General features: G+C 37.5%; 1 protein-coding gene and 1 long non-coding RNA gene across 2 annotated transcripts in view; one reads left to right on the top strand and one right to left on the bottom strand.

The window, feature by feature from the left end:
• MACROD2 (mono-ADP ribosylhydrolase 2) overlaps positions 1 to 26023 on the bottom strand; it is a 1239845-nt gene that overhangs the window by 102849 nt on the left and 1110973 nt on the right. Inside the window, exons 10-11 of the mRNA XM_058180509.1 lie at positions 4035 to 4097; positions 1354 to 1419 (exon numbers count right to left, since the gene is read on the bottom strand). Coding sequence (XP_058036492.1) covers positions 1354 to 1419; positions 4035 to 4097 — 129 coding nt within the window. The remainder of the gene's footprint in view (positions 1 to 1353; positions 1420 to 4034; positions 4098 to 26023) is intronic.
• Positions 4105 to 11453, top strand: LOC131197610 (uncharacterized). Its single transcript, XR_009154995.1, has 3 exons — positions 4105 to 4233; positions 8433 to 8484; positions 10976 to 11453. It is a non-coding gene; the product is annotated as an uncharacterized LOC131197610 (long non-coding RNA).

The following is a 26023-nucleotide window of genomic DNA, read 5'->3' as shown; positions in this document are numbered from 1 at the left end:
ATTTTTATTGGTTATAGCGACAGAATTTTGCAAGGCTTTATTCCTCCCACCCCTTATACTTATGTGAATTCGGAAGGTGCCTAACTGAGCTTTGTGCACATGCCTTCTTCATGTTTTGGATCTAAACCACACTTTTCCACTTGTTGCTCTGGTAATGGATCTGGTCTATCACTCTTAAAATCACCTTCTTTGCTTCCTACATGTGATTGAACTGTCATGACACCTGTCTTAGAAACTGCATCTCCCCTGAAATACAGGTAGCCCCAACCTTATTGGTCGTTCAAAAGGTTGCAAATCTAGGGCCTGGGTTGTTGCTGGAGCTCTGGCATGGATGTTTGACACTGATAATAAAACTTTTAGGCAACTTGACCCAATTTCTTTTGAGTTATAGTGTCATTTTCTGATTAGGTTTTGTGTTCACTGCCCAGACTTCCTGGGAAAATGGGCAGCTCTACAAATGTAATTAATAAATATATTATACCACATAATGCATTAATTTTCCAGTGCGCTTGTTTGAATGCTGTATGCTGATACAGAGAGACCCTGCTTTGAATTATTCAAAGCTACAATTTTTAAAATTGTGTTCCATGCTCATTACTGATGGATCCAGAAGAATGAAAAGGAAGCGTTCCCAATTAATGCAGTGACGTCATGCCAGAGCAGTACAATTCTATACTTCATTCCTTGTGGAAAGCTGAGCAACCCAAGAGGGTAAAACTCAGCTGGAAAGATTAAATTAGGCATCAGCTCTCTGTTGTTTGCCCCTTACTCCTTGATTTTTAAGTATTAATCAAAAACTAAAGCACTTCTAAAAACCTGCCTAGAAAAACTGCAGGTACTTATCCGTGTCATCGCCAGGAATCAGGACTACAAAACAAAAAACAAAGCAAGCAAACGCACACACAAAAAAAGACCAGAGTGCCCAGCACAGTCTGTCATAAATGAAGAGCACCTTCCCTCAGCTCTGCCTTGGGTAGTCAGTTTTGTTTTCTTTCCTTCTGGACCACAGCAAACTGGATCAAATGCTGCTGTCATGAAAGCAAGCATACATTTATGGATGTGAGCATTCCCACAGATATGTGCCTCGCAGTTCCCTGTGACCCACAAGATTTTTTTTTTTATGGGAAATCTATAATAACTGCAGTTGAAAATGCATGCCATCGATCCCCGCTGGCAACTATGATGCCAAGTGGTTCATTAAAAAGGCTTTTCTAAAAGACATCCCAGAAGTACTTATCTGACATCTGGCCTTTAAAGCTTGAGCGTGGGTTTTCGTAGGCTTAACAGAAAATATTGCTTTTTAAAATCCCCTTTGAGGATTTGGTTTTTCTTAGCTGGTTTCGTGATCTGTACCTTTTTCCTTGCCCAGGTTCTCTTCTCCATCTGCTGGGCTGCTTGGAATTGTAGATACTGCCTCATCTGTTTTGAAAAGAAAGAAGTGATGGATATTGGGATATCATTTGAATGCAGTAATGATTGTAAATGATTACACCTGCACTGAAATATATAGGTTATGCATTTTATTAGCTGAAGTCCCCTTTTCTTTTCTTTCATGGAACAATAATCAGAGTGAGATTTGTAAACACACTCAGTTTCCACACAGATTTAAATAGTCAGGGGCACATGGTACCAACATTTTGTATAATTGAATTTCAAGTTATACTTAGAGTCATTTTACTTTATACCATCCTTGATTGAATATTTAGCTTTATCCTTTTTTTTTTACTGTGAATAATGGCAAACTCTTACTCATTCTGTCCATTCTAGAGGAAAAAGAGTTTGCAGAAGGTATTTTATGCTGCATTGCTCCTTCCTATAACGATTTTTGGTCTTAAAGGCAAACTTTTGTTGCTGTAATTTACAAAACAACAACAACAACAACAACAACAGCAAACCTCTGAGATGGGGGGATATGAAGTTGTGGAACATTTACTCTGCCTCTAATTCTATGTGTGCATGTCTGTGTGTATTGTGTGTGAGAGAGTGTGTTTGTGTATGTGTGTGCATGTGCATGTGCGTGTGTGTGTGTGTGTGTGTGTGTGTGTGTGTGTGTGTGTACGTACGTGTACGTATATATGTATCTACATGTAAACCTTTCAGGAAAATGTGTGTGAAGAAGTTTAAGGCAAAATAATAACACTGTAATAATAACTATGTGCAATCATTTGTTAAAGTCCTTGCTCATTGGGAAGAAACCAAATCTCAAACCTAGATTTCATTAAAAAAAAAACCTGTAAGATAATTAATATTTTGAAAAATGGCATCTTCTGACTAAATAGAATCATTGTAATGCTCAAAGAAAAGAATCAAGCATTTTTTTTTGCCAGCGGATATCTGTCCATGGTAGCAGATTATGTTGATTAAAGAAATGTGATTAAAGAAATGTGGCCCCTAACACAGTTTAGTGCTTCATGTTAATGTTTTTTAAATGTTAGTAAAATATTCTTGGTTGGGCAGAAGAAAAGGCCGCAGTGAGTCTTTCAAAGGATATATATCTCACAGGGGCAGGTTCATTTAATCTACATTCCTACAGGAAAGGAAGGAGATCTGATACAGAAACTTTGAATCTTCCTCTTACGTTATATAACCTAAAAATAAAGCAGTCAAGAAAAACAGATCTTAGACATATTGCCATGCTTCCAATTCTTCCATATTTTAAAATGATGGGTTGTTGTTTTTCAACAGCAGCCTCAATGAAACTAAAGTGTGTGACTGCACATGTGCAGATGCTGGCCAAGAAAACATTGAGGAACAATTAGAAAAGTTGGGTGGACAGAAAAAGCCCACCTGCTTCTGAAAGCCTCAAGACAGCCTTGTGCTCGTGAATGAACAGCTGAACAATTGGAGTCAGTGGAATTATTTCGCAGAATGGGCCCAGCCTTTTGAACATAGTGCTTCTCCTCCAGACTGTAACAAGAGAACGGGATGAAGGGCATTTTGTTGTAACGTATATTCAACTCTTTAGAAACAGCCACAATGCAGTATACACAGATCGAATGGCTGAATAATGTAGGATGGATAGCTTGGCTGCTTCGCTCTATTGCATTGAGTGATTGGGCCTCTCCTGCTGTAGCTCCCAGGTATGAATAAAAGTTTTCCAAACTGATAGAAACGGTTTCTGTAAAGGATGAGTTGTGGTACCTGAGGTAAATATATGCACGCTACAGAATATAAGCCATTAACCCTGCTTTAGTTGGGTCAGTCAGGACAGAACATCTATGCTATTTGAAGTACATATAAATAAGCCAATCTGTCATGCAACAGTCAGGTTCGTATCTTAGAGGATAAGGACATTCATAGCAACATTTTTGGTCCTTTTAATTATTTTGATAGTTTGTCTGAGGCCAGAGAATGAGCAAAGACCATCTCCCTAAACTATGTAGATATACATGACATATGGAAAGCAGAAGAATTCCTTCTGACTGTAGCATGGCTTTTTTCTATTTCTGTTCAGTTTTAAAAATGCAGTTTCAATTGCGGATATATATTGTGTTCAGGTGGCTTTTTTTTAAATGTGTTTCAACATTTGTTTTCAAAGGTTGTATTTGCGTACCCTGGCTCTTTCTTCCTCAAAAGCCAGTAATCCAATTTGTAACCACTGTGTAGAAAAGCAGTTATTCAGAAGCTAAATCAACAGAATAAATGCCTCACAGTGCAGGTTTATTCCCAGCCAAAGAGGTCCTTCATCTCTTCAAGCTTATTTTCTACACATTCTTGCCTTCCTTTGATGTCTGAACTTTATACCTTGCTGCTGTAAACACTTTCCACTGAAGAGGTTTCTAGGATCTCCTCCACCTTAACAGAATGTGCTGTCAATTACTAACAGGAAACACTACATTCCGAAGTTGGAAGGAATGCATTCACTCATAATGAATAGTGCGCTGGGCTCCAATGGGAAAGCTGCACAAGCCCTGATTTAATCCTGTGGAAATGTACAAACGTTGTCGGTCAATAGCATCGACTCAGATTATTGCTCACCCAGGTTCAGAAAGCCTGGCTTTCAACATTTCAATAGATCTTGGCATAATACAAACCTGTTTCTTGGCTCTGTTGCTCCAGTTCGTCACTGCTTGGCTTCGCTTCTGTTCCATTCTCACCTGCCAGAAAAACAACAGCCATAGAGGGGTTATAAACCACATTTCTGATTGTTAAGCAGACAAAGTAAGCAGGAACTGCAGCCAACGTAGCAGGTTGATGGCACTACATATAATGAACCCAACAAGGAAAGCATAGGTAAGCCAAAAGTAAATTGCGACAATCACAGGATTGGATCCAAATATAGACATTTTTAGAACTGATCTATCAATTGGGCCACAACTAACTTAAATCGTATTGATTCTGATATATGACTAAACCAAATTCAACACCCCCCCGCCAAAAAATGAATATTTAACATTCTTCTTCCCGGTGGAATAGGGAATTGAGGAGTCCATAGCATTTTAGAGAGTGGCCTTCAATCCTGGAAAAGTTGCGTAGAGAGTCAAAATGCTTTTGTAGCAGTTAGGATTCTATAGTACACAATATAATTTGCACGTGTATTTTTAGGGCCAATACTGTATATATTAGCTACAAAAATCTGAAGATGGTAGCATAAAAGTAGAGAGGCAGCTAGACTTTATTGCAATTTAGTTATTGTCTGGAATTTTATTCCCCAGATTTTATTCCCCAGTTATAAGATTTTTATTTTTTATTAAATTCAATAGGAACGTCTATGAACGCCAAATACCTGACCTTCGGACCTTCCGCCGCGAATTGAAAACACATTTATTCGCGCGGGGCTGGCTTAAATTTTATTGGTTTTAAATTTTTATTATTAATTTTTAATGGGATTTTAGTTTTATATGTTTCAAAGTTTTTAGGCCAATTATGTAATAAGTTTTTTAATTCGTATTTTAATTGTATATTGCACTGTTTGTTTTACCTTGGCTATACACCGCCCTGAGTCCTTCGGGAGAAGGGCGGTATAAAAATCGAATAAATAATAATAATAATAATAATAATAATATGTATGACTGGAGGTATTGCAGTTTCCCTCAATTTTATTACCCACTTTAGGCTGCTTTGGAAGTTCCACAATTTTTCCAAGTTAAAGTGATGCATCCATAAAAGATGGAAGCAGAAAAGGAGTGAAAACAACTTGAAACGCTACTGTTAGTACAAATCCCTATATCATGGATTCCAAAGCTTAAATAGTTTCTTTCTAGAAAATTTATTAATGTGACTATATTCTGAAGCAAGATGAACTAAATGAGGGTTACCAAGTATGCAGAAATTGTGGATAAAATCCTCAATACAGTATAGTTACCTAGCTTCATAGCATGGAGGAAGGTGTCTTTTCAAGTGGATATATGCTAGCCTTTTACCAAATGACTTTTATTTGCCCTATAAAATATTTTATTTACCCTATAAGAAATCCTCTGGTAGAGTTTGATTTTTATTTGTCATTTCTGCTGCCCAGGGTTTGGGTTGTCCAATTATAATTTATAATTTATAATTATAATTTATAATTTATAATTTATATATATTTGTAAATATAATTTACAAATTCTGTGACAACAATTTAGAGACTCTAATTATCAACTGCAAACCTTACTATTCGCCTCGTGAATTTTCCTCATTTCTTCTAATTGCTGTTTATGTCCCACCACAAGCCTGTGTAAACAAGGCATTACGAACTCTAGCTGACCAAATCATGGAGGCTGAAGCCAAACACCCTGATTCACTGGCCATTGTTTTGGGAGATCTAAACAAGGCAAACTTAAGGAAAGAGCTACCAAAATACTTTCAGCATGTCAATTGTCCCACCAGAGGCAAGAATACTCTAGACCATTGCTACACAACACTAAAAGATGCCTATCGGTCTTTACCACGTGCAGCTGTAGGACACTCTGATCATTGCATGATTCACCTTGTACCTGCTTACAGGCAAAGACTTAAAGCCACAAAACCAATAATTAAATCAGTGAAGACCTGGACGGAGGAATCAGAATTAAAGCTACAGGCATGTTTTGACTGCACTGATTGGAATATTTTTAAAGATACCTCTGCAGACCTGGATGAACTCACAGATACTGTAACATCATATGTCAGCTTCTGTGAAGACCTATGTGTACCTACAAGGAACTTGCGAATATACAGTAACAACAAACCTTGGTTTACACCTAAACTTAAGCAGCTACGACATTCCAAAGAGGAAGCCTACAGAAAAGGTGATAAAATGCTGTACAATGAGGCCAGTAATGCACTAACAAGGGAGATAAGAGCAGCAAAAAGAAGCTACTCTGAAAAGCTAAAGAATCAGTTTTCAGCAAATGAACCAGCAAACTTGTGGAAAACTCTTAAAAATATCACCGGCTATGGCAAACCTCCTTCCCAGGCTGAAGGTAATCAACAACTGGCAGATGACCTGAATGAGTTTTACTGCAGGTTTGAAAGGAAACTACAGCCACCTATCTCCACAACCCCCATCTCAGACACAACAACAACAGCCAAGCCTCCTACAACTGACCCCATTTCATTGGGTTCACAACCCCTAGTGATCACAGAAAAGGAAGTGCAGGATCTATTTCACAGACAAAAGCCAGGAAAAGCTCCAGGCCCAGACAAGATAACTCCTTCTTGCTTAAAAGTCGGTGCTGACCAATTGGCCCCCATCTTCACCCATATTTTCAATGAATCACTAGAGATGTGTTATGTTCCTTCTTGCTTCAAACGCTCTGCCATCATCCCAGTGCCGAAGAAGCCACCATCAAGGAACTGAATGACTACAGACCAGTTGCTTTAACATCTGTAGTCATGAAAACCTTTGAAAGGCTAGTGCTTTCCTTCCTGAAAACCATCACGGATCCGCTGTTAGACCCCTTGCAATTTGCATACCGAGCAAATAGATCAACAGATGATGCTGTTAATATGGCTCTGCACTACATCCTACAACATCTTGAGTCTCCAAAGACCTATGCAAGGGTCCTTTTTGTAGACTTTAGTTCAGCATTCAATACCATCATTCCAGACATTCTTCTAACTAAGCTAAACCAGCTACAGGTACCGGAACAGACTTGTAAATGGATCACAAGCTTCCTAACAAACAGGAAGCAGCAGGTGAAGCTAAGCAAGATCACATCAAATACCTGTACAATTAGCACAGGGCCGCCCCAAAGCTGTGTGCTCTCCCACTTCTCTTCTCTCTGTATACCAATGACTGCATCTCCAATGATCCATCTGTTAAGCTACTGAAGTTCGCAGATGACACAAAAGTGATTGGTCTCATTCGAGACAATGACGAATCCGCATATAGACGAGAGGTCAAATGACTAGCCTTGTGGTGCAACCAAAACAATCTGGAACTGAACACACTCAAAACCGTAGAAATGGTGGTAGACTTTAGGAGAAACCCTTCCATACTTCCACCTCTCACAATACTTGACAACACAGTATCAACAGTAGAAACCTTCAAATTTCTGGGTTCTATCATATTGCAAGATCTCAAATGGACAGCTAACATCAAAAACATCATTAAAAAAGCACAACAAAGAATGTTCTTTCTGCGCCAACTCAGTAAGCTCAAACTGCCCAAGGAGCTGCTAATCCAATTCTACAGAGGAATTATTGAGTCTGTCATTTGCACCTCTGTAACTGTCTGGTTTGGTTCTTCAACCCAACAAGAAAAACACAAACTTCAGAGGATAATTAGAACTGCAGAAAAAATAATTGCTACCAACCTGCCTTCCATTGAGGACCTGTATACTGCACGAATCAAGAAGAGGGCCGTGAAAATATTTGCAGATCCCTCGCATCCTGGACATAAACTGTTTCAACTCCTACCCTCAAAACGACGCTATAGAGCACTGCACACCAGAACAACTAGACACAAGAACAGTTTTTTCCCGAAGGCCATCACTCTGCTAAACAAATAATTCCCTCAACACTGTCAGACTATTTACTGAATCTGCACTACTATTAATCATTTCATAGTTCCCATCACCAATCTCTTTCCACTTATGACTGTATGACTATAACTTGTTGCTGGCAATCCTTATGATTTATATTGATATATTGACCATCAATTGTGTTGTAAATGTTGTACCTTGATGAACGTATCTTTTCTTTTATGTACACTGAGAGCATATGCACCAAGACAAATTCCTTGTGTGTCCAATCACACTTGGCCAATAAAAAAATTCTATTCTATTCTATACACATCTATCTATTCCCTCTGCTTTTCTTCTTCCTGAAACATTGTACTAATTTTTCTTTTTAGTCGTGTGCTTTCTGTTTTGATTTATACTGACTGCTAACTTTATGTTTGTAATAGTAATAATAAGGAAGGAAGGAAGGAAGAAAGGAAGGAAGGAAGGAAGGAGGGAGGGAGGGAGGGAAGGAAGGGATATTTAACCGGTTTGATCATTCCTATTATTTTTTCTGTTAATCTTCAGGAATGCTTTAAACTCTTGGATTGTCCCTCAGGCACTGGCGTTAAGATATTAGGTGAGCTTTTTCGTGGGAGTACATGTTGGTATGCCCTGTTTTATATAGTTGATTTTCCGTTGAGATATTGTGGTTTGTTTTATTTATTTCATTCTTGTACCTTACCCAGAGTTGCATTTTTGTGAGTTGGGTGGCCCTACAACTCTCTAAATAAAGAGAGAAAGAAAGAAAGAATAATAATTACTACATCTACCCTGCACTGAATTCCTCCAAATGCTTGACTTATTACAGAAAACGTGTGACAAATTACTTTAGGGCTGTGTGAAGTGGAAAGGCAAAATGTAGCCCCGTGGCTAAATTTCTCTCACTGCATAATCCTCCCTTCTTTCTACTGACATTCATGTTTCAGTGTTTCAGATACTAAACATAAAAATAGTGCTTTGGCTCAATGACGTTTCATTCAGAACAGTAACTTTCTAATCTCTAATATGAATGAGCCAGATGACCTGTTGTCACCTTTTCAGAGCCTTGTGCTAGAAAGACAGTCACACAGTAAGATGGCAGAGTAATTGCTTAAATCGTATTGCCAATCTGTTGCATGTTCATAAAAAAAAATCCCTTTTCTAGGAAGAAAAGAGAAATGGTATAAACTTCTCTAGGAAATAAATGGAACAAATTGATTTGCAAGTCCTATAAAATGTTTAATCATTATCAGCCTTACTTTCCGTTCTAGTCCTGCAGGATTGTTATACCTCTCTCTGCTTCTATATCATTGCAATGTATGCACCCCTTTCTTTTATCTTCTGAGAGTCTTAACATCAGAAAAGTGCAGAGAAATCTGGCAAATTTTGAGGCAAAGGAAGGAGGAAAAAAGGAAAGACATCTAGACTAAATAAACACTAGCTATCTTTGAATACCATGTTGTAAATCGTTCAAGAAAATCGATTTTTCTTGTCTTTTTTGGGATGCTGTTGATCAAAACAGCCAGCAGGTGGAGCTGGTGTAGAGGCATTTATTTTCTTTTAAACCCAGAGGCCCTGCAGTTTTGATCTTCATTCTTCAGAGATCAGCTTCGGGACAAGATTCTTAACTGGTATAAATCAGTGTTGCTGCACCACATTCCAGTCAGCCATGGTGGGATCCCAGGAATTTTAGCTGGCTTCAGCCATTGCATTACTAATTTTCATTGCTCTAAACAAATAGCAAACTGTACTAATTTTTTAGGACTTCAGAGACATTTCAATCTCTTTAAGATTCTCTTTGGTAAATTCTTTTACATCTGCAGTGTTATACAGGAAACAAGCAAAACTCAAATAAAACCATGTTCTAATGCAAATGTTGTTCTATTTTGGAGCATTAGTCTTACCAGTCAAATGTTGGTTGCATCTTTTGTTGTGTAACCGCATTTTTCGGCAATAGTGATTTAAAGCAGAGGGCCGAGTTGAGAGGTTTTCACCAATTTATCCATTGTTTTACTGTTGTACTTGTTTCCTGGATTATTTATTTGCTTACTTGATAATTTTATGTATGCAGTGGCTCATTGTTTTACAGCACCTGCATTACCATTACCTTTTCTTCTATTTTATGCATCTCCATTTTATTTTCTTTAGACTGTTTCTCTCTAATAGTATTCAATCATTACCACAGAGATGGGGAAATTGGCAGCCCTCTCCATTAAAAGGTTAAATTCCACCAATGACCATGATATGCTGTGAAAATGCCACACATTTGCATTCTGTCTAACAGAGGCCATCTTTTAATAGAAAGGACACTGCTATTTTAATGTTTTCCTCCCTCCATGTCCCTCAGAATTGACTGGAAGTGATGAACAACATGAATAGCAAATCTGTTCCATTAATGGAAATCCATTCGCGTGCATTGAATGTAGGATTCTCAGTGTAAGCCTGCTCAGTTTCATTGCCAACCAATGTTGTGATGGAGTGTGTGATACTAAGCTTTTTTTTTTTAATCTCTACGGTTGCTAAATCACAGGATCTAAAGTGTAACACAAGGAATATACATTGTTCAAAAAGGGGGCTGAATCCTTTAGCCTGCAATCCCAAGGTTCTTTACATTCGGAATAAGAAATAGGGGAGGGAGTATCTTTGCAAACTAATATTGGCAGATGTGAGAAGAGGAGGACCTTCTAGAAGAAGCTTTTCTTTTACCACACAAATGTGGGTTTCAATTTAGCAATACGAGGGCTTACCTTAAATCTGTATCTTCTTGCAAAGAATGATGATCTGATCATTCCATAGTCAAGTGATGACTCAATGATCAGGTCATAATTCTTTGCAATAATATACAGGAGGGAAGAATGGCTGCCTACACTGAGGGAGGACGGGAGGGAGGGAGGGAGGGAGGGAGGAAGGAAGGAAGGAAGGAAGGAAGGAAGGAAGACTTTCCCCCTGAAAAATCCAGAAAAAAAATGTTTTCTTTACACTATTCTCTCCTTTAAAACACTCTCACTGCCTCTTCATGAACAGTACCAATAAAAGGAGCAGACATGATTTACTATTCATACAGTGCTTTTTTTATTTATTTTCCACAGAATTTGCTAGCTAAGGAGCAAAACGTGCACAGACGTATTTCGCATCATTCACAATGACAGAGTATCTTTTGCCAGAAGGATGACTATTGCATTGCAATCAACCTCACCATTACCTTCTGTTTTACTGGAAACATCCAGAACAGTCAGATGACAGTCATCATGGAAGACTTGAGGATGGTGGTCTAGTCTAACCCTAAGAAAGATTTGATTTGATTTGATCTTGGGGTCTTTCAGAGTACTAATAGTGTTTATGGCATGGCTAGATTAAAGTCTTCAAGCATCTAGTTGCTCATGTTACCCTACTACAAGGAAAGAAATTCTGAAGCTGCAAGGTTAGAATTACAGTAGGAAGTTGGAATGTAAGAGAATGAACACAGGAAAGTTCAATACAGTGGAAAATGAAATGAAACATCTACAAACTGACAGCATCGCTGAATTGTATGGATTTGGATCAGACACTTTCAGTCAGAAGATCTTCATTACTCAAGACATGAAAAACTAAGAGGCAACAGTGTTGCTTTTACATACATACATACACACACACACACACACACACACACACACACACACAATATAGGAAGAACAGTACTTGTCTGCAATGTTATGATTCCAAGATGGCACCGCCGAAGGCTGCCTCAGTGAAATGCTCTCTAATGATTTCTTTATTTTTAATTATTCTCTGCGACTCATTATGGATTTCTTACTCACAAGACCATTTGCTAAAAATTAAGCAACGTTTCTTTAAGGAGCAACTTTCTGTGATCTCCTCCCCCCAGTCTTTACAAACGCGGAGGAGATTCTAACACAGGAAGAAGCAATTTCCCTGGAGGCATGGATTACCAAAAAAATCAAATGGCAGAAACGGAGAAGGAGAAGTAAACAGGCGGGGATTCTAATCAAGCTAAGAAATAAGAGAAATAAAACATCTATCTATTCCCTCTGCTTTTCCTAACCAATGTATGTTCACTTGCTAATAAGATGGATGAAATACTCCTCTTAAACAGATACAATTCTGATTTTCACAATTCAGCAGTCCTATGCTTCTCTGAAACCTGATTAAATGAATCAGTTGAAGATAGCAGCCTGCATATCCCAGGGTTTCAGATTGAATGATCAGACAGAATTACAGAAACATCTCATAAAAAGAAGGAAGGGGGCTTATGCTTATATCTCAACAACAGCTGGTGTCAGGATTTAACTAGAATATACAAATTCTGTGACGAAAGCCTAGAGACATTAATTATCAACTGCAAACCATACTATTCGACTTGTGAATTTTCCTCATTTCTTCTAATTGCTGTTTATGTCCCACCACAAGTCTGTATATACAAGGCATTACAAACTCTAGCTGACCAAATTATGGAGACTGAAGCCAAATACCCCAATTCACTGGCCATTATTTTGGGAGATCTAAACAAGGCAAACTTAAGGAAAGAGCTACCAAAATACTTTCAGCATGTCAATTGTCCCACTAGAGCAAGAATACTTTAGACCATGGCTACATAACACTAAAAGATGCTTAACAGTCTTTACCATGAGCAGCTGTAGGACACTCTGATCATTGCATGATTCACCTTGTACCTGCTTACAGGCAAGGTTGACTCAGCCTTCCATCCTTTATAAGGTAGGTAAAATGAGGACCCAGATTGTTGGGGGGGCAATAAGTTGACTTTGTAAATATACAAATAGAATGAGACTATTGCCTTACACACTGTAAGCCGCCCTGAGTCTTCGGAGAAGGGCGGGATATAAATGTAAAAAAAAAAAAAGACTTAAAACCACAAAACCAACAATTAAATCAATGAAGACCTGGACTGAGGAGGCAAAATTAAAGCCACAGGCTTGCTTTGACTGCACTGATTGGAATATTTTTAAAGATACCTCTGCAGACCTGGATGAACTCACAGATACTGTAACATCATATGTCAGCTTCTTTGAAGACCTATGTGTATTGACTTGCAAATATACAGTAACAACAAACCTTGGTTCACAGCTAAACTTAAACAGTTACGTCATTCCAAAGAGGAAGCCTACAGAAAAGATAATAAAATGCTGTACAATCAGGCCAGAAATATATTAACAAGGGAGATCAGAGCAGCAAAAACTCTGAAAAGCTAAAGAATCAGTTTTCAACAAATCAACCAGCAAACATGTGGAAAACTCTTAAAAATATCACAGGCTACAGCAAACCTCCTTCCCAGACTGAAGGAAATCAACAACTGGCAGATGACCTGAATGTGTTTTATTGTAGGTTTGAAAGGAAACTACAGCCACCTATCTCCATAACCCCCATCTCAGACACACCAACAACAGCCAAACCTCCTACAACTGACCCCATCCCATTGGGTTCACGACCTATTTCACAGACAAAAGCCAGGAAAAGCTCCAGGCCCAGACAAGATAACTCCTTCTTGCTTAAAAGTCTGTGCTGACCAATTGGCCCCCATCTTCACCCATATCTTTAATAAATCACTATAGATGTACTATGTTCCTTTTTGCTTCAAGCACTCTACTATCATCCCAGTGCCAAAGAAGCCCACCATCAAGGAACTGAATGACTACAGACCAGTTGCTCTAACATCTGTAGTCATGAAAACCTTTGAAAGACTAGTGCTGTCCCACTTGAAAACTATCACATGGCACTGCACTACATCCTACAACATCTTGAATCTCCAAAGACCTATGCAAAGGTCCTCTTTGTAGACTTTAGCTCAGCATTCAATACCATCATTCCAGACACTCTTCTAATTAAGCTAAATCAGCTACAGGTACCTGAACAGACTTGTAAGTGGATTACAAGCTTCCTGACAAACAGGAAGCAGCAGGTGAAGCTAAGCAGAATCACATCAGATACCTGTACAATTAGCACAGGGCCCACCCAAGGCTGTGTGCTCTCCCCACTTCTCTTCTCTCTGTATACCAATGACTGCATCTCTAACGATCCATCTGTAAAACTACTGAAGTTTGCAGATGACACAACAGTGATTGGTCTCATTCGAGACAATGATGAATCCGCATACAGATGGGAGGTTGAACGACTAGCCTCGTGGTGCGACCAGAACAATCTGGAACTGAACACACTCAAAACTGTAGAAATGGTGGTAGACTTTAGGATAAACCCTTCCATACTTCCACCTCTCACAATACTAGACAACACAGTATCAACAGTAGAAACCTTCAAATTTCTAGGTTCTACCATATCACAAGATCTAAAATGGACAGCTAACATCAAAAACATCATCAAAAAAGCACAACAAAGAATGTTCTTTCTGCGCCAACTCAGAAAGCTCAAACTGCCCAAGGAGCTGCTGATCCAGTTCTACAGATGAATTATTGAGTCTGTCATTTGCACCTTTATAACTGTCTGGTTTGGTTCTGCAACCCAACAAGACAGACACTGACTTCAGAGGATAATTAGAACTGCAGAAAAAACAATTGCTACCAACCTGCCTTCCATTGAGGACCTTTATACTGCACGAATCAAAAAGAGGGCTGTGAAAATATTTAGAGATTCCTCACATCCTGGACATAAACTGTTTCAACTCCTACTCTCAAAATGATGCTATAAAGCACTGCACACCAGAACAACTAGACACAAGAACAGTTTTTTCCTGAACGCCATCACTCTGCTAAACAAATATTTCCCTCAACACTGTCAAACTATTTACTAAATCTACACTACTATTAATCTTCTAATCGTTCCCATCACCTATCTTCTTCTACTTATGACTGTAACTTTGTTGTTTATATCTTTATGATTTATATTGTAATTGATTGTTTCCTCATTGCTTAATTGTAGCCTATGTCTATCATTAAGTGTTGTAAGTGTTGTACCTTGATGAAGGTATCTTTTCTTTTATGTACATTGAGAGCATATGCACCAAGACAAATTCCTTGTGTGTCCAATAACACTTGGCCAATAAAAAATACTATTCTATTCTATTCTATTCTATTCTATTCTATTCTATTCTATTCTATTCTATTCTATTCTATTCTATGACTTAATGATACTAATCAGACTTTGTGGCCAACCTTTTAGTATGACAACCATTCATATTTATGCTGCCACAAATGTGGAAGAAGGAACAAAAAGGTAAATAAGAATCTGATTCAAGAACATTATAAACAGACCAAACTTGAAAAAAATAGAATGTTAGGACTTTTGATATAAGATGTTGAAAATAATTATATAAATAATGACAACTTTTATGGAAGGTGTAAAAGGAAAGAGCTAAAGGCCTGTCTCTTTAAGAGAGAGGAAACAACTAAAGTGGGTATACAAGTAACAAGCCAAGAGATTGACCTGGATAAGAACTTTTTACTAGACTTACAGGAGAAGTTGGTTACAGACATGAAGAAATGTTTGAGATAGGAAAAAGGAAAAAAAACCTGAAAAGGGATTAAATTGTATGACAAAGAAGAAGGAGGAGGAGGAGGAGGAGGAGGAGAAGAAGAAGATTGCCACAGTAGTTCTATTCTTCCCTCCCTTTCATCCTCCTGCTTCTCTTCATCTTCCATCTACTCACTTTGAGCAAGTCAAGGATTCACCATGTTCTCAGGCTGTCCCCATTCCATCTATTTTTCAAGAATTCTCTGGGATATGATGAACCATGTGATTTTATGTGATTCATAAAATTAGGATCAAAATAAAAAGAAAACAGAGGCAAAGTAGATTTTTATTTCTCCAGCATTCAGACATCCAGGGTAGACCTCTAGATATATGGATGAAAATGAAGATTTCCAAAGCCCTGTCTAACAACTTGATCACATCACAACAAGGATTAGAACATACCAAGAATAATGTTAAAGGCAGATGAAAAGCTATTCTAATTTCGTTTAGAATGAGCAAATTAATTTTATGTAACTGTAAGTCATTCCAGTGATGGAATAACCAGCATGTTTTGTTGTATAAACTATACTAAGTCATGAAATGATACTAAAAACATACGGCTAAAGGCAATTAGTTGTCAATGCATAGACAGGGATAGGGGAGCCAAAAGAGATAAAAATAGAGAAAGAGAGAAAGGAAATGAGAATAGTTATATTATGCAAATAATACATAGCTCCAAAGGAATTTCTTTTCAGTCCTCAGCAAATATATTTTTTTAAAATGTTTGCAGATGACAGTCACCCACTGAACATCTTTTATTGATGAAGAACTTTTTCCTAATTACTTCTTTCTACTAACACTAGAAGCAAAGCAAATGGAAGTGGGTTTAATAGTATATGTCTCGTGCAAAGAAGCAAGACTATTTATCTGTTCCTTAACTTCGCCCTTTTCTCTCATTCATTTTCTGATCATCAATGGTAAATCCAAAATTAACGACTCACATTTTATCCTGATAAAAATATATTTTCCTTCCCTCAGCTTGACAATGTATAACTTTTCTCTAATGTAAGCTAAAAATTACCAAAAAAATTTGTTAGATGGTAATTGCCACACGGTATCTTTCATTAGCAATAAGTGATGCGTAATGATCCATTATTCCTTCCAATGATGATACAACATTATATAACTTTTTTTGACTAGAAAATGTAAATAGATCCAAGTTCTATCTAATGTGAAAAAAGGAACTTCTGTCTGCTGCTTTGAGGAGAAAGAACCCATTTAAAGGCAAGAGTTTGCACATTATAATGGCACAGCTCAGACAAAATTAGCCCATCTGTTGCTGAAATGCGATTTGCTGCAAGGGCTTTGTTTTCCTTGCCAAACTGGTCACCGACAATTATTAAGAGTCTATTCTCTTCTTAGTTTTTTTTTTTTTAGTTAAGAGTTAATACTCAAATTTTTAACTGGTAAAACAAAAAAACAGCAATAAAAATAAATAAATAAATCCAGTAATCTTGCTCACAAAGAAGACAAGATTTTTAAAAAAGGGATGGAAAAATAGAAATCACAGAAACTTGTGAAAACCTGTATATAGTATTTTCTCACCACTTTTCTGGAGTTGCATTGCTAATGCCTTCTAAAGTAGCAGCCCCAAGATGAAACCGTGGATGCAAAAATTAGCAAAAAGCAGAAGCTTAATTGGGTTGTTGTTGTTTTTTGCAGACATTTTATTACTCAGATATATAATACATATTTTTAGTATTTTCAGTGCTAGAAAGGAATGCACTTTGCTTTCTCTATATATACAGTAGTTTGACCCAACGGAGTTAGTTGGGGTGTTGTTTCCTAGGGTGTAGTTTACTGCTTGACTGTTTGTCTAAATTGTAGTTCCTTGATTAGAGCATTTATTGTTTATTATCTGATAGTTTGTCTCATGTTAATGCTGGTGTTTTTCCCTGCTTATCTGTGTGTTGACTGCTTGGGTGTTGATTGTTGGCAAAGAAGTGTTATGGATTTTTTTTCCTTTTTAGCTTTTTTATTGTCTCTTTTGAATGGTGTGTAAATGTGGTTTATTTCTATGTGCCTGATGATAGCTGATTTATCCAAATGCCAAGATTCCTGAAATTTCTTAGCATTTTTGGATTTGGCTTCATCTAGGATGCTCACAATTTTCCAATTGAAACTATGGTTTACTCTATCCATTGTGAAATTAATAAGTTTTCACCATGACTTCTGACTCCTAATTGGAGTTCATGGATGCATTCTGCTGGTCTTCTGCTTGTCTGTCCCACATAGTGTCTGTTGCAGTCTTTATTTTGCAAATGACTCCTGATTTTCTTCCTATGTTACCGGGTCTTTTGGTAATCACATAGCTATAACAGGAGAGAGAGTTTCAGCGTTTACCATTTTCACTGGCCCAGCTCTCCAGAGAATGCTTTGCCACATCACTTTCCAATTTAATTATAACCACAAAAAGCCAAAAATGTTAGCTGTGTGTAATCTGGCTTTTTGTTTTTTTCCCATTTATTGCCTAGCTTTAAGAAATGCTGGAATGTTTCCTGACTCTGTCAGCTGTGGAAGTTATGCCCTTCTATGCAAACAGTCTATAAAAAGAAGGGAGAACACTTACTCTACTAGATTCATATAGCCCTTGTGTACGTGTGTTTCTTTATAAAAGTGCACACGCAATCAGTGGGAAGGATGCTTTACTAAGAAAGTTATGGTTGAGGGGAGGGGAAAAAGGAATGGAAGCCATCTTCACTTTCACACACATGTAATCTATTCCACAAAAGACCAATGCTGGCATTGCAAATAAACACATAACTAGTCCCTCCTATATGGTTTCGTGCCACTAAAACTGACCCGAACTATGGAAGAGGTGAGGGAAAGGTGACCAAGGATTTAGATTACAACTTCCAGACAGCATGGCCAACAGTTATTCATGAAGAGAGTGGTAACCCAAAGCATACAGAAAGAGCTAATTTCCCTATACTTAACAAAGAGCTAATTCATTTATTTAGCGAATGGCATTGTTACATTAGCCAGGAGACTATTATGCAAATGCAAGGTAGTAGTTTGGTTGCTTGTTTACCAGCTCTGCTACGTACATGCTTGTGCAGTTCCCAAGGTGCACCATAGGAGGCCAAGCTAACTTCACACCAGAAAGAAAGGCAAGCAGCCTTTCCAGCAGCGTTATCCAAGGCCCTCTCCCTCCACAGAAGCCGCCTTGAAAATGGGTGTTGCAACCAGGAAGGTTCAGTGCTGGCAGGATTCTAACTGCTGCATGAAGAGCTGGCTTGTCTCCCCACCTAAGTGGTATATATTTATCTACTCGCATGGAACATACTTTCAAATTGCTAGGTGGGCAGAAGCTGAGGCAAGTGACAGGAAGTGACAGCCCACCATGAATTTGATTGCATGGTGGGATGATAGGAAGTGACACCCCACCGTGCAATCAAATTCAAACTGCTGGACCAGAAACCATCTCCAGTGTCATTAAGCCATTGAGCCACTATGCCTCTATCTAGTCCAGTGGTAGTCAACCTGGTCCCTACTGCCCATTAGTGGGCATTCTAGCTTTCATGGTGGGTGGTAGTGGTTTTGTCTGATACTGAAGCACTTTCCTTTTTTTTAATTTAATTGACTTTTAAAAAAAATTTCATAGCATTATTTAAAAACATTTTCATTAGGTTTTCATAAAATCCCCCCTGACAATTTAAATTTCTGAAAATATACTATTTGTATTGCCCGCGCATAAGTTTAGTTCACATTATATAAGTGAAACTAAATGGCGCTATAGTGAGACCGCAAACAAAAGAGCCTCATCCCAGAATAGCTCGCGCATCTCCCCCCCATACCACCCAGCTGTAACAGACAAGCAGAGCTGGTAGCTGGCGCCCCTCCCAAACCCAATCCACGATGTGTGAGAGGCATGCGCAGATGACGATACACGGCGCATTACTGTGGAACCGGTGTGCAGTTAGAAAATTTTACTACTAACAGAGATACAAAAGTGGGCAGTAGGTATAAAAAGGTTGACTATCCCTGATCTAGTCCATATTCAATTTGGACTATACAGTATGTGTAACTAATAAGACTCTATGGGTTTCATGTCAATGAATTTCTCAATATGTGGGTTCTCTTCTAATGTTACCCCAATCAAAGATTAGAACCCATATTGTTGGACACTTGATAGCATCTTGATTCATGCAAGAGTAGCCAACCATGGCTTTAAAACTTCAGGCATTCCATTAAGCATTACAAAAAATTTTATTTATTTATTTATTTATTTATTTATTTATTTATTTATTTATTTATTTATTTATAATTTAATTTCTATACTGCCCTTCTTCCGAAGGACTCAGGGCGGTTTACACCCATATTAAAAACACAAAATATACATAATATAAATAACAAATTTAAAAGGAATTTAAAACAAATTAATTTAAAATAAATTTAATTTATTTTATATAATTTATTTTAATTTAAAATAAATTATTCCATAGTGGAATGTTTGTACCCAATCAAATCTTCAAATGAAATGGAATTAACTTAGACTTAAACACAGAATCAGTTTATAATGGATTGCTCCAAAAGTATATTTGGCAATCATGTTGTTACAGACAATAAATAGTACCTTTGTCAAAAACTTTAGAATATATAAATACATGCTGCATTTTCTGCAACAAATATATACAATTATGATTAATCATTAATAGAAACAACTTGCATTTTTTAATTTTCTTCCACTCGCAGACATTCCACTTTTGTCTTATAAGATTCCAAAGACATTAAAATGAATCATTAGGTGAACAGCTTGATATTACTGTAGCTTTTGCATGAAGTACTTCTGAAGTACTTCTGAATCACTGACAAAGCACACATAACCCTAATTTATTTATTCACCTGCTACTTGCACTAGCTCACAACACTAATGATAATGACAATTATGACTCATGAAGCCCTTCCTCATAATATGTAAGGGTGGTGGTGGGGGAATCTAGGTAATCTTCCTAAGGTTTACCCACAAAAGGTTTCAAAGAAGCAGTTCCAAATTACCAAACACACACTCATCAACTAAGTATTAAGCACATTTCAAGAATATATTGTAGGTACTCTTGTAAAATTACTCCATGCATAAGTCATTCAAAAGTGACTCTGACCAGGTACAAATAATTCACCAGATTTCCAGATGAATCCAAACAACTACTTCTGCAGGGTGCTCTCAAAGAAACCAACTACCATGATTCTGAGGCCCATATGAAACCCAGAGGCGTTCTTAGCATTAAGATGATATTAAGATCAGATGGGACAAGAAGCCTATCTGGAACCAGGGAGTGAAGGGAGAGAGCTGATGCAGATGCCACATCATTGCACAGATAAATAAGCATTTTGGGACACAGTATATACACTGAGCTTAATAAAAGATAGCTTTTTGCTAAGCAGCAGAAGCTAATATCCTTATGTCAGATTTCTTCTCATAAGGAAGCAATAGAATCTTATGAGGCCTTTGTGGAAATCTGCTTATCTATAAATTACAAATAAATTATTCTCCAAGAATATATTCAGCTCAGTCAGATCATTTCCTGATGCAGAATCAATACGCATCTCCTGGTTTCATTTGAAACCAGAGTTATGAACGATCAGGTTTTCTTCTGAACAATCTAGGCCTTTAGACAGAAATATTAACTAGCCACAAATTGTGAGGTCATGAAGATTTCTTTTTCTGCTACCAAACAGCTTGGATTTTTAATTTTGGAAATAAACAAAAGAAGGGAGAAGTTCAGGCAATCAATCAACAGGAGTCAATATTGATTGGAAGGCGTGCACGCGTACACACACACACACACACACACACAAACACACAGAGCATATATGTACATTTGTTTCCTTCCCACTTTATTCAGGATGGCTGTATGTCTGGAAAATATGCTTAAGGTCTTTAGATCTTCTGACTGTAGTTTTCTTTAATAAATTCCTCCCTCCCTCTATAGTCCTCTAAAAACCTGCTCCATAATGTTACAGATTTCTTCAGAAGTGGGGTAGGCAACATGCTGCTTGCAGAACCAACATAGTCTTAGCTATCTTCTTTGGTGCCACTCAAGCTTTGCTCCACTTGATTTTTCTGTTTCAATTTTTAATTTCATTATTAAATTCTCTAACTAAAAACAACAATAAAGGTAAAGGTTCCCCTCGCACATATGTGCTAGTCTTTCCCGACTCTAGGGGGCAGTGCTCATCTCCGTTTCAAAGCCAAAGAGCCAGTGCAGTCTGAAGACGTCTCCGTGGTCATGTGGCCGGCATGACTCAATGCCAAAGGCGCATGGAACGCTGTTACCTTCCCACCAAAGGTGGTCCCTATTTTTTCTACTTGCATTTTTATGTGCTTTCGAAACTGCTAGGTTGGCAGAAGCTGGGACAAGTAACGGGAGCTCACCCTGTTACACGGCAGCACTAGGGATTTGAACCGCCGAGCTGCCGACTTTTCGGTTGACAAGCTCAACGTCCTAGCCCCTGAGCCACTGTGTCCCTAAAAACAACAATAAATTGGACAAAACTCAAATTGGAGTACTATAGCAAATAGACTGCCACTCTATTGTACCAGTCTGAGTTTTCCAGAGTGGCAATCAGATAAATCACATAAAGGATGAATTAGCTTTCCAGTATTCTGGAAAGCTAATCCACCCTTTATGTGATTTATCTTCTTGTGCATAGTCACTATATGACAGCCATTTTGTGAGGGTAGCATGCTCTCAAAATTCTGAAGGTGCCATTGGCCCCAAGGCAGAGTGTGTGGGAACCTGGAGGGATAGGGGTGAATCAGCAAAAATTCCATCTCTCCCACTCCAGTCACAAATTATTCTGGATTTCAATTTCTTCCAGAAGACACAAAACCCAAAACAGCCTCTTTATTCATATAAGAACTACTCTGGATACAGTCCCTTGTCTTTAAAAAGCATCCTTTTTCTTCCTAAAAGCTAAAAATAGAAATATTCCACCTGTGACAGACACTGTCCTATAGGATTTAGAGTTTATTTATTATTATGGAATTTATTATTATTATGGATATACATGATATACCATGAAGGGAATAGAATTATCAAAATTTGGATTCTTAATTTTTTTTTAGGCCTGGGTTTGCTTCCAGTAATATTTGTGAGAGAGAAAAGAAGGGAGGGAGAGAAAATGAAAATATACTTAAATGCCTATCTTCAGCATCCCCACCTGCTGCACTGATTATACCATTGTTCACACTAAGGTTGTGGAAGCTATTTTTGAGATTAACACAGTGCTGCTCTTAAGTGGAAGACAGTTCTTTTTATGTGCCACAGATTAGTAAAACCCTGCTGTTTGCACAGTTTCTTTAGTCTGTATATGGAATGGCAAAGAGAGGCTAAGGTCAGTAAAAGATGAAATTAAAATTAAGACTGATGAAAAGACCAAAAAAACCCAACCCTATTTACATCATCATTATCATCATCATCAAAACAGACATCATGATAACTCAAGTGTAGGCAGTACAATTGAAAGCAGTGGCTGTGTTAAAATTCCGTGAGCATGTCTATCACTGGCAAATCTCTGTACAGCACAATTATGGAGCTTGTGGGGTTATTGGTTATTCAGGTAATGGATAGAAATGTGTGATGAATTCCTTGATAAGATATGTATCCTGGAGATACCTTGGTTATTACTTTATATGAATGTCTTCTGACAACATTCTATTAGTAACTTTAAAAAACTGTAACTTTGCTCCTTATTTTATTTCTACAAAAGTGGGGGGAGGAGGAAAGCTAAAGCTAAAATTCTTCATATTGCATGCATTGCATGGTTCACAGATGTACAGATCTATCCATGCAAATGCATCTATATTGATATCCTGTTTAAAGCTCATTCATATTAGGAACATGTATTCAAACAAAACACTTCCTTCTTACTCCTGCCTCCCTCTCTTTGCTGTAGAGACAGCGCTAAATCTTCCCTGCTAACTTTAATCCAGATGATATATTCTTTTCCATTGATTGTCTTTGTGGTTTATATTGATTCCTGGGTCTTCCGGCCTTGGATGTCATGAAATAGATATTAAATACTCCAATAAATAAATGTTAATAGTATAGAATCAGGTTAATTGTACATAACGTCTAAACACAGAGCAGATTGAGAAAGCACCGCCCTGCTAATTATACTTATAGCTGAGATGATGCCTAACAGATCTTTTCTCTGAGCAGCACCAAACCAACAGGTGCCGTGCTGTCTGAGTCTGCTTTGAGTTTCTCCTCTGACATATTAATAAGGACAAGAATCCTTACCATTCCGAGGAGAACGGGGAGATGTTGGGCTCAATTTAGAATTTTGAGAGCTGTTAAAAGTACTCTAACTTTATATGCCAGGAGATCGAATCATTTACCAGAGTTCTATTTTGTCTTTCCAAATGCTATTCCTTACTACCCCAGTTTACCTTCATAATTTTTTTTAAAAAAAATTCCAAACAAAGAAGTTGTGGGGGAGGGGGAAACTGTTGCACACTATTTCAAAATGTCCTAAAAATACCAATGAGTGCATGTGGTGAGATCAGAAGGACAGTCAGCAATGAAGTTCTACTGAACACTTGCACTTTGCTTTCCCATCTGCTAATTTCATTATTTGATTATTATTTTTTAATTGTAAAATGTCAACTGGAACAGAAAGTCCGGTGGATACCTTCAGTTGTCCTCACAAGCATATTGGCATCCATGAGTACCACATTTTATTTTAGATCAGCTGAAGGTGGGAGTCAAAATATTTTGTTTTAAAACCTTTGCTTTTGTTTATCTGGCGTACATAATAAACTACCTGTGGTTAAAATGTTGAGGCTATGCTTTCTAAAAGCATCCTGCAGGTCTCTCAAAAAGTCACGAAAGAGTGTGGTGGTGGAGGGTACATTAATTTTCTTACCTCATTGGAGAGGTAAGCATTGTTCTTGAATAAACATGCCTGGCCTATCTTGCTCACAACATTCTTCAGATGAAGGCAGAATGAATTAGCTGTCTTTAATTTATTGCTAGCCAATTGAGAAGACCTCGTAGATAAAAAGTAAGAACCAGAACAACTGCTCACGCTTAATATTAACTGTGTATAATGAGACCCTTACCTTAGACTTCAAAAATGCAGGCTTTAATAAATAGCGGGTAAGGATTACTTCCCTGAAGCAGGAGAAACTAACGGGGAAAGAACTCTAAGAGAGGCAGAAGTACCTGCTGATATTAAAAACAATACCACTTGGAGAAAAAATGTGAAAAATCAGTTGAAGAACCCAATGTGTCTGAATGGAAGTTTAAATATATAATATACAAATAAAGAAGGATCTACATTAGAGGGGGAATGAGGGCAGATTACTCAGGAACAGGACTTAGTTAGAGGCACTCTAACTAAGGAAAATTAAGTTTATAATGAGGTGTGATAGATGAAGGATATTAATTTTTCTTTCTGCACTTGTGTTCAAAAGAAAAGAAACAATACAAATTATAAGCAACTCACTGAAAACTGCAAAAAAAAAAAGCAACAGATAATAGAGAATGGGCTCCTATTTCAGCTCAATCTTCTCTCAGAAGAGGATAAGCATTCCATCTGTCAGTTTTGAAGAGTAAGCTGAAAGAGCTTACTCACCTTGAATGAATTGACTTCTTCAGAGCCAGACATATAGCATTCTAGGGTAGGGAATGGTGTGCTGATGGGCTGACAAAAACTGTATTCATAATCTTTGGAACATCTGGCTGAAGTACCAGATGACTGGAGGAAGCAAATGTCCTTATTTTCAAAAAAAGAGAAAGAAGGCTCTAGGAAATGATAGATCAGCCACTATTAAACTGGGAAATACGACTTTAGAGCAAGTCATAAAGCAAATAATTTGTAAGCATAATGCAGTGATTACTAAAATCAGCACAGATTTGTCAAGAACAAATCTTGCCAACTATTTTTTCCCAGTTTTAGATCAGGTAAGTTCCTTAGTAAATTATGTGAATAATGCACAACTCATATAGCATGATTTTATCAAAGGACTTGAAGCATCTTATGACTCTCTAATTAGAAGGCTAAAGTATAACTTAGATGGCATATCTATAAGATAGATGAAATATTGGCATGAAGCCATCCATGGAAAGTACTCATTGATGATTCCTTACTGAAGGTTTGATCTCAGGATTAACACATTTCAATATTTACATTAATGATACTGAAGTGGAAATTGAGAAATGCTTATCACATCTGCACATGACACAAACTGGATAGGATACTTAATTCTCTAGAAGGCAGAACATTTAAAATGATCTTAGAATGTTAGAGAAAAAATCAGAATAAAATTTAATACAGACAAATGTGAAGTTCTTCATTTAGGAAAAAATAATTAAACCTAGGGATACAGGATAGTTAATAATTGGATGGAGACAATAGGTGTAAAAAGGACCTTGAAGTTGTAAATGCTTCACTACTTAAATATGAAACTGCAGTGTGATCTGGCTGGTAAAAGGCAAATGGACTTTTTTTTTAAATTGCTACAACAACAGAGTGTGAGTTTCCAAGTCACAGGATGACAATTCCACTATAAGTCTGCATTGGTCAGACCCCACTTCAAATACTATGCCCACTTGCCCAGTTCTGCATAGCATACTTTAAAAAGGATTTGGATCAAATAAAATAGGCTGAGAGAAAGGTAATGGGGCTAAACAAGAGATTAGGTCTTACAA

This window comes from Ahaetulla prasina, chromosome 1, assembly GCF_028640845.1.
Source record: "Ahaetulla prasina isolate Xishuangbanna chromosome 1, ASM2864084v1, whole genome shotgun sequence".
Taxonomy (NCBI): domain Eukaryota; kingdom Metazoa; phylum Chordata; class Lepidosauria; order Squamata; family Colubridae; genus Ahaetulla; species Ahaetulla prasina.
This window is presented reverse-complemented; position numbering and strand designations above follow the sequence as displayed.